This window comes from Canis lupus, chromosome 1 (genome assembly GCF_048164855.1).
Source record: "Canis lupus baileyi chromosome 1, mCanLup2.hap1, whole genome shotgun sequence".
Taxonomy (NCBI): Eukaryota; Metazoa; Chordata; class Mammalia; order Carnivora; family Canidae; genus Canis; species Canis lupus.
Window position 1 is genome coordinate 25,785,703 of NC_132838.1, and position 14,500 is coordinate 25,800,202.

Genomic DNA, 14,500 nt, shown 5'->3' on the forward strand with positions numbered 1-14,500 from the left:
AGTTTTCTTGATTTATTTCTTGTCTTCTTCTCTAGGACCTCCTACTATCCATATGTTAGATTTTCTTTGCCTATCTATGTATTTATCAATTTTTCTAGAAACATTATCATACTTTTTTTTTTTTTTTAAATTTCCCTCCTCCTTACCATCTATTCTTCTTAAGGAATTTCTGGTTGTTCACTCTTTTGTTCCTTCTTGTTTGATATCTTTCTTTAATTTCCAATTCTTTTCTGGGTTTTATCAACATATTTCTAAGTTTTACTAACTGTGATTTGTGTTGCTATTTTGTGTCATTAGTTGTTTCCTTTTTATTATTTATGTCTACTCTCATTTTCTTAATGTTCTTTTGAAATAATATAATTTTTATGTGTTTTCTGGGCATGTATTTATGACATGCTTTTGTTTCTGCTTTTTATTATTTTCATATAATAATATTGTATGGGATTTAGCTTTGATAATTTTGTTTTCCTTTCTTTTACGTGAAATTAGTTTTCTTGAACTTTGTTCAGTAAGGACACTTGGTTTGGACAGCTTTTTGAACTTCACAGAGATCTTTTATTATTTTCATGTGGTTTTATAAATATGGCAGTTTACCTCCTCAGATTTTGAACCTTTGTTTCTCTCGTTTTTACCTAGGCCTTCTCATTCAATGTCTCTGTTGTCTCTGACCTGCTCAATTTTTATTTCATTCCCACAAGCATGGAGTCCTCTCCCGTGGGAGAGAGCTCTTTTGTTAAGATTTATTTGGGCAGAACCCCTGCCCTCAGATTGGTCTCCTATACTTCACTGTTGGCTATTTTGGAGTTCTCTTCTTCTCAGAAGCATCAGATATCCTATCACATCTGTTTGTTCCCACACATATGCTGACACAGTGCACGTCTTATGTGGTTGATGATTTTCTCGTCCTAACATTTTGAGATTGAAGGGATGCCTTACTACCTAGTTTTGTTATAAATATTGCTCATGGGATTTTGATTTTGCAATATAGTTACTCTGTTTTTATGTGGAAAATTGAAGTCTAAAATCTATGCCTCTGTTTGTATTTCAATCTTCCCAGAATTCTCAAATTCCTTTTAAAACACTCAGGCTCATTTACCATGGCTCTTCATCTTTGCATCTAGGAGTATATTGACAGAAAGACTATGTGGATTAGACAAGGTACTCCGTGTGTATGTGTGTGTGTGTGTGTGTGTGTGTGTATGTATGTGGGTTTATTTGGGGAAGTGGGGTATAGCTGCTGACAGTGTTACCATATACTTATATGGAAATATCCTAAAAGTCCAATGTTTTGACCAAAAATACTTTGCACATTTTGAACACGGCAAGTTTTCCCTTTGGTTTGTGGCATCGGCACTGTTGGTAGAACTAGTGTTTATTTTCAGATGTAATTTTGTCTTTTGGAATGACACTGGCATTACAACACTGCTGATTACCCTGTGATGGGTTAGTTTGTCTGCAACTATGCCCCCCCTAAAATCCACAGCTATACTGATCTGGAGAAAACTGTGCTTTTAGCTGTCTTTGGAATATTTTTGTTTGCCACTTACTTCAATTCACGTTTTGGTAGAGGCCTGGATAGATTCCAGAATCATTTCTAGGCTTCTTGAACAATTTCATTTTGTCACTTACCAACTACTTGGTAAACTATTGATCTTGAAATCTGATAGTCAAAAGCTTGGGGCAATGGAGGAATTGCTTTTAACTTAAGATAAATTTCTATTAATGTTAATAGAAATTATGCTCCTTTTCTACTTAGACCATCACCTATTTGTGATTGGTTATCATGGCAACTGAAAACAGAACTATGCAAAAATGCAACTTATTAGATGGTTCCATTTAAATGCAGATTTTAAAATTTGCAGATTTAACAGTAAGATTATTGAAGTTCAGAAATAGATCTATAGTAGAGTATACAAACTCAAAAAATAGTTAAAACCTTTACTATGTAGAACAGAGAGTATTTTGTGATGGGAAAGTTTGTAAATTAAATGCCTACAATGGCCAGTGAGGTATTAAATGTAAACAAGATCAAATGTAACCAATAGGGATTATGGAGATTTAAGTTACCTAGAGAGAACTGAACCTAAGGATCTATAAAGTACTGTGAAGTTAACAAAAAATGTCTGTACACAAACACATACACAGACACATATATACTGTGTCTATATACACACTATGTATGCCTGTAAGTTTGTGACACTTAATTCAGCGTGAAATAGGTTTATGGAAAATTCTATTGACCTGATTAACCAATTCATCAGCAGATATGATAACAGATTTAGAAAATTACAGATAACTTGTTTTAAGACAAAAGCTTCCCATATATATTCAAGAAAACTCAGAAATGTTTAGAAAAGTGAATATCCACATTTTTTTATAGAAAAAATATATACTTTATTTTCAACTAGAAAGGTGCAAACATGTAACTTTTGGTCACATTCTCAACAAGTAAACTGTCCAAAAAACAGTCATAGTCAAAGTAGAAACAAATGCTTCCAGGTGGAAAAACTGATCAGCTATACAGAGCCACTCATGTTTTAACAAAGGCAATTTGTTCATTAAAGTGAGGCTACCACATTTCCAACTGACAAATCAGACTCCCAAGGACATCATTACCTCATATTCAGCAAACAATCTGTTTTGATGGACTGTCATTCTGAGCAGAATTTCCATTTGAATATCCATTTCATGCTTTGAATTATCAGACAAGCTTTACGTCCTACCTATGGTGTTCGGAATTGAGGCTAACATTTGAAATATCAAAGCATTAAAAACAAAAAGGCACAAACAACTTTAAATTAACTTAGATAACTGTACAAATATATATATATGTGTATATATATATATACACACACACACACGCACACACACACACAATATTTACAGTATCAATAAAAAAAAGTTCTGGCTTATTACAGGCAAATTAGCTTGCCACAAGCTGTCCAGTCTAATAGACAGGATTCTGATTCGTGAACAGTATCATTCAAATCAGAATGTCAGAGCTGAATCTGCTGTTCTGACTTAAAAAGAACTTGACCCAGCCTCATGAAGAAGGCTGGAGAACACACATCCTAGCTGTCGCTGGAGCTGCAGGTAGGTCAGTGAGCATGCTAAAATTCTCCTTCCCATTTACACTCCAAAGAGGAGGCACATTCTACTTTAGGATGACAATCCTTTCTACAGGTGCTCTCCCACTGTTCCTAAAGTCACACCTTGTTATACTCTGGTGCTATGTGCTAACGCAGTCCCACTGTCAAGTCTTACTTTCTTCAAACCAGTGTCTAGGTTGATAGACTATTTGAAGGTCACATGGCACAATATTTTGAATTTGGCGGCACTTTTTCTTTCCCCCAGTTAGAAAAACAGATTTAAAGTAACTTGTACTACTGAAATCATGTTTACACAAAAAAATGAGATGTGAATCAGTTCAAGTTATAGCCTCATGAGTTAATGCCTCTCACACTCTGGCTTTATGCCATGTCTCCATACATCTTCCTGTAGTACAGTGACTCAAAGATGTCATTGTCTCCAGGACAGTTATAATGGCAGGCACAGGTCTTGATGAACATCATATTCTTCTTCATGACCTCTCCGTCAGGGCACTTGAACTCTACAGGAAGCGTGGTGGTTCTGTGGGGAGTGCAGCAACGGCCATCTGTGCATACTCCACAGAACTTAGCCCGGTATGTCTTCACGCTGGTACAACCAGAAAGCTCAAACTTGACAGGCTTGGCGATTTTGGGGGTACGGATGCACTTTTTGCCCTTCTAAGGAAGACAAAGCAGAAGAAAAAAAAAAAATCAATGGCTCTATCAGGGGAGTGGCTTTCTTCAAGTTCTGTGTGTTTTAGTCTTAGGTTGTCTGACTTTTGTTTATATTTTGAGGAGTGGAAGTTTGAGTCTCATTTGCCAGTCTTCCAAAAATAGACATAGCCTCTCTTGGGATGTCTGGAATTAACAGTGTGGAGAATTTCATAGTGGAAAGCTGGTGGTTCCTATTACACAACATCTCATTCCAGCAAAACAGCTCAATGGTTAGATATTTTTGGAGACAAAACGTCTCTAATAACAAGGGTGGTGAGACCCAACTTTGGTCCTATTCATTATCATTCCAAGAAAATCAGTTAACGAGAGCAGAAAATGTACCTTAATGTTCTCTTCCAGGTCAGCTTCACAAGGCCTGACCATGCAGAGGCGGCTCTGCTTCTCCAGCCTGCAGAAGGCGTTGTCATTGGTAACGCGGGTGGAGATGCCCATCCCACAGGTCTTGGAACAGGCACTCCACTCTGTGGTCTGGACCAGGCAGTTGGCCCGAATCATAGTTGGGTCTGGGCCAAACGTGTCTTCCAGTCGGTAAGCTGTGGGAGCAGAGCACACAAACACTAAGTAAGACGCCAGGATAAGACATTTCCTCGTTCCCTTGGCAAAGCGAGGAGTCAGCCCCCGGGAGGGAGGCTCACAACACCGACTTAGAGGAAGATTCAACCCACCGGCCAGGGCAGGGCCAACCACCGTGTGATCCTTGGGCTCGTCGCACACCCACTCCTCGCAGCATTTCCCGGGCAGCTTGACCCTCCGCGGGAAGGGGCAGTCGGGGCTGGGCAAGCGGACGTCCATGCTGCACAGGGGCACGCAGCCCACCGCCCCGTCCAGGCAGGTGCACTGGTACTTGCAGCTGCTCTGGAAGGACTCTCCGCTCCGGTACACAGTTCCTCCGAAGACGCAGGGGGCCCCGTCTTTAGCTGAAGGAGAGGAAGGGGACAAGGGGGTACGCAAGGGTCAGGCATCGGTAGCAGCAGGAGGCGAGTCGGGGACGCGCGGGGCGCAGGGCTCCCGGGGGGGGGGGGGGGCGGTATCACCAGCGCGGGCCGCAGCTCTTACCCGTGCACACGCCGATCTTGCGGTTGGCCGGGGAGCCGAAGTCGCAAAAGAGGCCCTTGTGCGGGTCGCAGGGGTCGCGCTCCGTGCACAGCTCGCCCAGCTGCTTGGCGCACACACGGCAGCAGCCGCAGCCGTCCAGCACGAGACTGACGCCGGCCGGGCACCTCGGCGCCGGCGCGGCCGCACACGGGCACTGGCCGCCGCAGTCCTGGCCGGCCGCAGGCTGCGGGGAGGAGGCGGCGGTCAGCGGGCTCCCCCCACCCGGCGCCCCGGGCCCTGCCCCGCACCCCCCGCCCTGCGCGCACGCCTCCGCCCCGGCCGCCGCGGGGCTCCCGGCTTACCCGGCCGCAGAGGGCGAGCAGGAGCAGGAAGGCGCCGCGGACTGGGCCCAGGCCGGCTGCAGACATGGTGGGCGCTGCGGGAGGAGCGGGGCGGCCGGGAGGGCGGCGCGGAGGGCGATGCGGAGGGCGCGGAGGGCGGCGCGGAGGGCGCGGAGGGCGCGGAGGGCGCGGAGGGCGCGGAGGGCAGCGCGGTGGGCGCGGAGGGCGCGGAGGGCGCGGAGGGCGCGGAGGGCGCGGAGGGCAGCGCGGAGGGCGCGGAGGGCGCGGCGGGCCGGCGCTGGGTCGCGGGCTCGGGCCGGGGAGGTGGGGGCCCGGGCTTTCGGAGCCGAGGTCTGGGAGCGGTCGCTCGGGCGGCTGCCGTCGTGGAGAGGCGGTCGGTCGCGGGGACGGAGGTGCGCTGGCGGCCTCCTCTCTGCGGGAAGAGTTGTTGTGTGAGGCCGAGGCGGGCGGCCCGCGGCATTTATACGCTCCGGGCGGCCCCGGCTCTCCAATGAGCTGAATGGAGTCCTACACAAACAGGGACATTCCTTGCATTCCTCCCCACCTTCCTGCCTCATCAACTCACACCGGATTGATCCTGACCCCTTGACACTCCGCATTCTTCCCGTCTGAAAAAGCTGGCACACTGCAGCTCACCGCCCCCCCGCCCCCCCCAAAGAGGCTCAGTATTTCCAGCACCAAATAGGATTTTTTTTTTTCCCCTCTTGCCTCTTCGCACCACTCCTGACTTACATCATTGATGAACACATCAATTACTACTATTTGTTATACACTCACTTTTCTTTCTTTCAATATTTTATTTATTCATTCATGAGAGAGAGAGAGGGAGAGAGAGAGACAGGCTGATGCGGGACTCGATCCTGCGACCCTGCGATCATGCCCTGGGACGAAGGCAGACACTCCACCCCTGAGCCACCCAGGTGCCCCTCACTTCTGTTTCTAATAGTTGTACCCGCCCTACCCACTGACTTACATGTTTTTTAAGAGGTAGGTATCCTAAGAGGCTAACAGCAAGGATTCCTAAAAAATTCGGAAGGGTTTCCTTTTTATTTTTTTGTACTATTTTAATTTCGGAGGCTGTCTTTGAAACTCATCAGAGAGCAGAAAAGTAGTTGCTTTTAACCAGCTGAAATCCCCAAGAAGTCTACCTGCAAATCTTACATTCCATGTTGGAGAGGTAGGAATTTGATTCTTTCTCACTTGACATAACGGTTTGGATGCCTCATGCCTGGACAAGAAAGAGAACAAAGCCAGGGGTCAAGTCAAGAGTATGGATGCAGTTTTTGCGGGTGGGTGGGGGTGTGTGTTCCAGCACACTTGCTCTGTTTTCTCTTAATATAGGTAACAGTTTTATTGTTGGGAATATAGGGATCTTGGGGTTTACTTGGGGTGTTCTAAATACAGTTTGGGTCTTTGAGAAATGAGTGATTTTTCAAAATACTAAAACCTGTAATCTTTGAATGTGGATTGGACTTGGTTTGTCTCACAGTAAAAAAAAAGCCTGATAATTTAGCAAGAACAGTGTACCCTTTTATTTCTGGTTATAAATTAAGAGTGTCAGTGAATAATACAGTTTAGTAATAACTCTTCACACTGCTATGAATAGTGATTGTGACTTCTTACTGTCCAAGGAGCCTGCAGCCCAAGTGGAGTGAGATCAGGTCAAGGAAACAACAGGTTTTATTCTCTCTGCTTGTGCACAGATGTCAAATATGGCCAATAAGTCTAAGCACATTTCCATTTCTTAATATTGCCAGTTAGCTGCACTAAGTACTTAATTAATTAGCCATGCTTCCACTTAGAATCTACTGTTTAACTGCTTTGTTTTTTTGTTAATGTTTCCAGTTACCATTTTGTGTAAAGTGAGTGATTCCAGAGCTGGGCCATTTTCTTGTATTGTGATGCCACATCATTTGACACATGTTACCAGTGACAAACTCATTTCAGTTGTTGATTTAAGATAAACATGCCTGTGTCTGATGCAAAGAAGAGCATTCAGAAACAACCCTATAGATTTATAATTTGAAAACAGCCTATGTTTAAACAGTTTAAACAGCCGCATTTTTTTTACACGTTTCAATTCGCTCTATTGAAAAAGAAAAGAGCCAAGAAGAAAAGAAAACACTCCAACTTCAGCATAGACCACATCATCTGTACACAATTACCTCCCTAAGCAGTCCACATGTTACACAGTGAACTTGCCTGTCAACAGTGTGAGTGGCCAGCAGGGAGGGGGGTGGCTCTGAAGCTCAGGAAGAATTTTCAACATTGTTATTTAATGTTCTTTCCAAGCATTCCTCAAAGAGAAGAGGCCTAAAATTTCCTATTTAAGGACGGAACATTCCACGTTATGTTCATAGCCACATGTATATTAAAGGCAACTGGGCCCCCAGCTTTTTCTTCCCTCATGGATGATTTTAAAAGTCCAAAATATGTGGGAAGCCACAGTGAAATCTTTCAAGACCTAAACCCTGAATTATGTCTACCACTAATGGTTGGGAAGGTGTGGTAGAGGGGGAAGGGTAGGGATGTGAAGCTGGAGCCTCACCTAAGATGGGATGTGGGCTAGGTGGTCATCTCTAGTGGCTTGCAAGGGTGAGGTCGATGGGAGAATGGTTGGGAAGTTTCGAATGCTCTGGAGAGCCTGAGAACCACCACCAATAGCCTCACATATGTACAGCAAAGTGGAGACTTTCATTCATGGAAGGGATAAATTGCTGGACCACGTGACCTGGTTTATATTCTTAGAGCTGCCATTCACAAATCTTAGGGAAGTAAGAGCCATATTTCCAAGCTGACATTATGAAAATGTTGATGATACTTTATTTCGTAGGATTTAATGATGATTAATTGAATTAAAATTCTTAGGGAGTTGTTGCCCCCCCCATCTTTTTTGATTTTCTTTTTCTCTACATGTATAGTATGCATACTACATTCTGCCAGGTTTTTAAAAATAACAAGACATATCATAAAAAGAACTTGGTTTTACTATAAAATTCACATGGTACCTCAAAGTCTAAAAAAGCCAATTGTTAGCTCCAAATGGATGGTTTTGATATTGGCTAAGAGAAAATACTTGTACTGATATATACAGAACATGGAATCTCAGCATAGAAAAAGAGGTGTGCATTATACAGTTAGGGTGAGGCTTTATGATCAAAAGTCCTTTGAAGAGTTTAAAATAAAAGATTATTATTAAGAAAGTGAAAGAAAGAGAGACATAGAGAGAGACACAGAGAGACAGAGAAGAGAAGACACCCAAGGCATTCACAGACTCAAAATATGTTCATATTGTATTATGGGGACCTTCAAGTGCCAGGAAACTCAAAGGGAAAGGCTGACACTCCATCCTTAACTCATGCCATGGGATCTGAATTCTTGTACTATTATAAATGACTCAGCAAATGTTTGTGTGCACCTGGGCGGTAGTGGGAATAGTGGCTTCTTATAATTTTGTCCACCTCTGACTTCTCCCAGCGCTTGCGACTGACAGCAGGTTCGAACTGGGAGAAAAAGGTCTTTGAATTTGTGTGCAAAATGGTTAAGATGCACTAATTTTGTCTTGTAAGCAAGTGTTTATCTAGCAAATGCTTTTTAGAGAGTTTTTTTTTTTTTTTTTTTTTTTTTTAAATGAGGAATTCATTAAGCTGGCCACTGAGTCCTGTTTACAGAGCTATATAAGGTACGTGTGTGTCTACTCAGGCATCACTTGTACAGGTCGTTTGGTTAAGTCTTATAAGATGTTCAGCTGTGTATGTACTACATTCCTTCTCTTAGGTTTTTTGTTGTTTTTCCCTATTAAAAAGATAGTTATTTGATCAGGTATCAGACATAGAGAAAACCTGGCAGGACTACAGGAAAGTGGCCAGACTTTGGAGTGTTTGTGTACTTAAAGAAGGAATCTTGCACATTTTCAGCTTTCGGTCATAGACATTTTCTTATAAGAGCAAGTAGGCGTCTGTGCCAGCCCTGAAAACGGAAATCAGAGCTCCCAGGGAAACATAACAGAGGAATGTGACTCAGTGCCAAGACCCATACGCAATACATACACTGAGCTGTCAGATTTATAGGAAATCTGGCCATATAAGTGTATCTGGACAGTGAGCAGTTTGTTGTTATGGTGGGTTGGGAGTGGGCTTCAGATGTGTCTAGCATGCCTCAAATTCAATCAAGTAAATGAATTCCACCCCTAAAAATGATATGCCAGCTTTTTGGGGAAAAATATATAATAAATACCATCATAAAATCTTCAGGGACTCTGGCTTAGTTTACCTTGTCTTATATTTGCTTAAGATGAAGGTTAGAGAGAGGGCGTACTCCGTGGGAGTTCAGAGGTGGGAAAGAAGTGCAGATGTTTACTATCTAAATTACATTAATTTCCTCCCTGCTCTTGCCTCCTTATAATTAGTTCTCTGACTTTCTTGGGATATTATGTGATACAAAGGTGTTTGTCAGAAAGTAGTCAAGGCTGTTCCATGTGGTCTGGGTTTATGTTTGCCTGTTCATTTACTTACTTGTAGAAGCAGTTGATCGCTAGAGTGAGAAAGCAAAGGAATTTTTTTTTAATGACATTTTCTTCAGTTTATTACTTGTCTCATGTATTTTATTAGTTTAATTACAATCCTGTGCTGCCTCTAGTCTGCTTGCATTGATCTGAGGTGGTGCTGGAAAACATGGATGCTACTATAGGTAGAGATGGGTCTCTAACACTTTTCCTGACATATTAGCAACTTAGATTTACTAGCTTAGCAACAAGTCTTTACAGCACTTTGTTTGATCATCTTAGATGGGAAGAGTTTCTTTGGTGATACTTAAAGTGATAAGAGAGAAGGAAAAAGAAGGCTGATAACCGTCTGTCAAATGTGTGGTTTGGGGAAACCAAATCAATAGTTTGAAGAGGAATAGAGAATCAAGACTAGATGACTTATTTCAAAGAATAGGAGTAAAGGATAAATATTTTGAAAGGACGACTATAAAATCGACGTGATGTGAATGTGTCCCCAGAGATTCTGCCGATGTATGGGGAGGTGGAGCAAACTAAGACAGGCACCGTCAGCTCACCCCTTGAAATGTGTTCCCACCTCCTACCAACAGGCCTGAGCCCCTTCTCACAACTCCAGGGCTCCCTGGAGTGTGGCGTGTTTTTTTTTTTTTTAATATTTATTTATTCAAGTAATCTCTATACCCAACATGGGTGATACTTCATAAAGAAAACGGGTTTTTTAAATAAATTTATTTTTTATTGGTGTTCAATTTGCCAACATACAGAATAACACCCAGTGCTCATCCCGTCAAATGCCCACCTCAGTTTTTGTCTTATGTGCTTACATGTCATCTGTATGGAAGAATTATCACAGTATATTTCTCTTTTAATCATAGTTTTCAGGATACATAAAATGAAATTCTGTACTTAGCTTATTTTAGTCATATGATGGCATCTGCTTCCTTCATTTGCATGTTATCATTTTTATTCCATTTTTTTTCATGGAAGAAGAGACGTTCAAAGAGTCCTTTCTTCAATGAAAAGCATGTAAGCTACCCCGAATCCTTAGGTAAAAATACAATGTGTGAATACTAAAGAAAGAACAAAATGTCTATTGGTGCCTGTGTTCATGTTTTCTTTAGATTATTTCTTTCTCAGAAACCGAGATAGTGGGACACCTGGGTGGCTCAGTGGTTGAGCATCTGCCCTTGGCTCAGGGTGTGATCCCAGGGTCTTGGGATCGAGTCCTGCATCAGGCTCCTTGCAGGGAGCCTGCTTCTCCCTCTGCCTATGTCTCTGCCACTCTCTGTGCGTCTCTCATGAATAAATAAAATCGTTAAGGAAAAAAAAAAAGAAACCAAGATAGTATTCTTTTGCTTAACATAATGCCATAGACATTTTTACACTCAATATATATTTGAGTTGATATTTTTCTTTCATTTCATTTTGTACCATGAACTATGGCACAATGATATTGACAAGTGAGTTTTCAAATTAAATGGAAACTGGTAGCCAGTACATTCTAGAATGATGAAAACTAAGTTGTTCAAATTGTCCAAAGACTTTCTAAGATGTTTTCCTGTGTATGGCTTTTTAAATAACTATGCCTATAGGAATTATATATGAATATCTGAACACATGGATAAGGCTTTACCTCCCAAGTCAGAGCTTACACCACACATGTAGAAGAAAAGCACACTCTAAACTCTTGAAATCTTCAGATTTGAAGTCAAAGTGAACGAATGCATTGTTTGATTTAATGGTGGAATGTACAATTCTGATTTTGTCAGATCCATTTAACAGGAACGCTACTTAGAGCTTTGTCTGGGTGCCTGAAATGGATACGTGTATGGCTGTATCACCTTCCATTTATCCAGAGATGTGATGTTAAATTTAAAGAGCCTTCTAACATACAGCGTGTCCCTTGAGCTTCACAACAACTCTGTGAGGTATTGTTCTCCCATTTTGCAGGTGAGAAAAGTGAGGTCAAAGATGGCTATGTGACATAACACAAGCTTGGTCAGAAGTGGAGCAGGGACATGTACATTTCAATTCAGTTCTTCTCAAGGGAACATCCTTGACTCTTCCAAACTCCGCTGCTTCTTTTTTTCATATTCTGTATATACAGGGGTCTCTGAACACTGCATGTTCTTAAGGGAGTTATCTCTAATTTTCCTCAAACTCTGAAATCACACACCCTAGAAAGCATATAAAATAAAACACTGTGGGTTAATTGGCAAAGTCAGGATTATGCTGTGATCTGAGATAAGCGTGAAGTAGAAAGGTAACAGTTATGGTCTGCATGGGCTTAGACAAAGGTTTTTTTTTTTTTTTTTTTTTTTGACAGTTAAGATTTTTGTGATCTTGCTGTATAGACACCTGTGTAGTTTGTTATCTGCTGATGAACTGATATAGCTGAAAAAGGAAAAATGAACCAAGATGAGGGGTATGCTTTGGAAGGCTTAATATCGGGGTGTGTACCAGTGTGATATTAGCTTCAGCCCACAATGAAAATGTCTGTAACTCACTCAGTGCAATCTTGTTTAGACTGAGTCTCAGACCAACCACAGGCATCATGAAAGTCTTCTTGAAAAAAAAAAAAAAAAAGAAAGTCTTCTTGAATAATTGCATCATTCACTGATTAGTTACCCTTATGATTAAATGTCTCGATGGAGCCTCAGGCCATTGGCTTTGTTTTTGTTTGTTTGTTTGTTTGTTTGTTTTTTTAGGCCATTGGCTTTGAAGCAGTATCTACGCTACACATAGATTCTCTACAAGTATCCTTTAATAGACATGTTCCAGCAGACTGTTGACATAATGCTTATTCTGTGAACTGCATCTTGAGTGAAAATGGACTTTCCTTAAACTGAATACAGTTCATATTTAAGGCTTATGACTTTTCCCTTCTCTGCTTTCACAGTGAAATAATGTGATTTGAATCATGACTAATTTCATGTTGTTAATGGCATGAGATCTATGTCATAACTACACAGAGCAGCAGTTAAGAGTGTTATCTAGGACTGGAAGGTTTAGAACGAGAGACTTTTCTTATTGACCTGTGCATGTATGTGAAAATTAACAACTATAGGAAAAAGTTTCATGGAACCATAGACTTGCTAATGTCCCAAAATATTTCACTGTTAAGCTGTTTCTCGCATAGAGATGATGAAAGTTGATCTTGTCCAAATGAATTTTTTGTCGTGATTTTCATCATTTCTAACCGCTCTGTTTATTCTTCTTGCTCATGTGTTTAGCCCTGCCATTTCCATATATGGTTGATTCTTGAGACTCTGTTTGTTTTCAGCTCTGTAGGTGAGCAAACAAACTTCCGGTCTAGCTTCAGCTAGACTTTGAACCTATTTTACTTTGCAGTAGGGCTGGGCACTGCGACAGCCAAAGTATTCCCTGTTGGCTTTGACTACTTTCCAGGCAGGCATCTCCCTCCCCAGTCAAGCAGATTTTTCCCAGCTAGCTCCTGAAGGAGCTGCCGGGGCAAGGGGAGTCCACAGCATGGTGATGCCTCTTCTGCCTCTCTGATGTTCTCACCTCACTCAGCTGAAGCCTGGCCTAAACCTAAAGAGGGCTTAGGAACTCTTAACTCTTTTTATTTTTTAATAATAAATTTATTTTTTATTGGTGTTCAATTTGCCAACATACAGAACAACACCCAGTGCTCATCCAGTCAAGTGCCCCCCTCAGTGCCCATCACCCATTCACCCCAACTCTTAACTCTTATATTTCCAGGACGCTTAGGTGGCTCAGTGGCTGAGGGTCTGCCTTCTCTCAGAGCATGATCCTGGGGTCCCGGGATCAGGTCCCCCCAGGGAGCCTGCTTCTCCATCTGCCTGTGTCTCTGCCTCTCTTTCTGTGTCTCTCCTGAATAAATAAATGAAATCTTAAAAAAAAAAAAACAAAACAAAACAAAAAAAAAAAAACTCCTATGTTTCTCATGCATCCCATCCAGCTTTTTAAGAAGGGAAAATGACTATGTCACATATGAAGGATAATCTGGAACCTACTTTGTTTACAATAAGTAGACTGTTAGACTGGGACACCTGGGTGGCTCAGTGGTTGAGCATTTGCTTTGGCTCAGGGCGTGATCCTGGAGTCCCTGGATTGAGTCCCACATCGGGCTCCCTGCAGGGAGCCTGCTTCTCCCTCTGCCTGTGTCTCGGCTTCACTGTGTCTCTGTGTCTCTCATGAATAAATAAAACAAAAATCTTAAAAAAAAAAAAAAAAAAAGCATACTGTTAGACTAATGTGAGGGCAGGTGACCCAAGGCAGCAACAATGTCCCAAATGCATTGACAGGTGCATTACCTGGCAGCCTTTAGAGAAGCACTGCCTAGGGTCACTTTGCTTGGGATTTCTTATCTTTCCTGACACTGGTGGTGGTAGGGAAATACTGTTTTACCAGACAGCCCAATATTCAATTAGGCTAGGGCTAGAAAAACAGATGAAAAAAAGACACTCATAGCTCATTTAAACAAAACAAAACAAAACACCTTAGATATTTACATTTTTGAGCTCTCAAGAATAAAGCCTGGCAAAATAAGCTTGATTTATATTTAATTAAGCAAGATTATCAACAGTACTAGTTTGATATTACAGTGTGAAACTTTAGTACTTAAGGTAAGTTGATTCTGTAGTTTAAAGCATTTCATAAAAGTAGCCACTATTTTGGATTTAGCTAGACCAACTTCTTCTTATCTTGATTTCAAATGTTTATTAACAGAGGTAACATAGCATTGACTCGAATATAGAATTTGCTGGACTTTGTATTTCTCTATTTCAGGA

At 41.8% G+C, this 14,500-nt stretch overlaps 1 protein-coding gene and 1 pseudogene across 1 annotated transcript; one reads left to right on the top strand and one right to left on the bottom strand.

Annotated features, from left to right (window-relative positions):
* Positions 1–2,369: 2,369 nt before the first annotated feature.
* CCN2 (cellular communication network factor 2) lies at positions 2,370–5,341 on the bottom strand. Its single transcript, XM_072823426.1, has 5 exons — positions 5,222–5,341; positions 4,881–5,103; positions 4,490–4,741; positions 4,146–4,357; positions 2,370–3,767 (listed from the first exon to the last, which is right to left on the bottom strand). The coding sequence occupies exons 1-5, from the start codon at positions 5,285–5,287 to the stop codon at positions 3,471–3,473; spliced, it is 1,050 nt and encodes a 349-aa protein (XP_072679527.1). The 5' UTR covers positions 5,288–5,341; the 3' UTR covers positions 2,370–3,470.
* Positions 5,235–14,500, top strand: part of LOC140631960 (tubulin alpha-1A chain-like) — a 167,371-nt pseudogene continuing 158,105 nt past the window's right edge.

What these genes read in the sequence shown, in the direction of transcription:
- CCN2 (XM_072823426.1), bottom strand. Translation starts at nt 5,287, where the DNA reads ATGTCTGCAGCCGGCCTGGGCCCAGTCCGCGGCGCCTTCCTGCTCCTG. An exon ending in GGTTGGCCCTGCCCTGGCCG is followed by an intron (nt 4,358 to 4,489) that starts GTGGGTTGAATC and finishes CTGCTCCCACAG; the next exon opens with CTTACCGACTGGAAGACACG. An exon ending in ACCTGGAAGAGAACATTAAG is followed by an intron (nt 3,768 to 4,145) that starts GTACATTTTCTG and finishes TGTCTTCCTTAG; the next exon opens with AAGGGCAAAAAGTGCATCCG.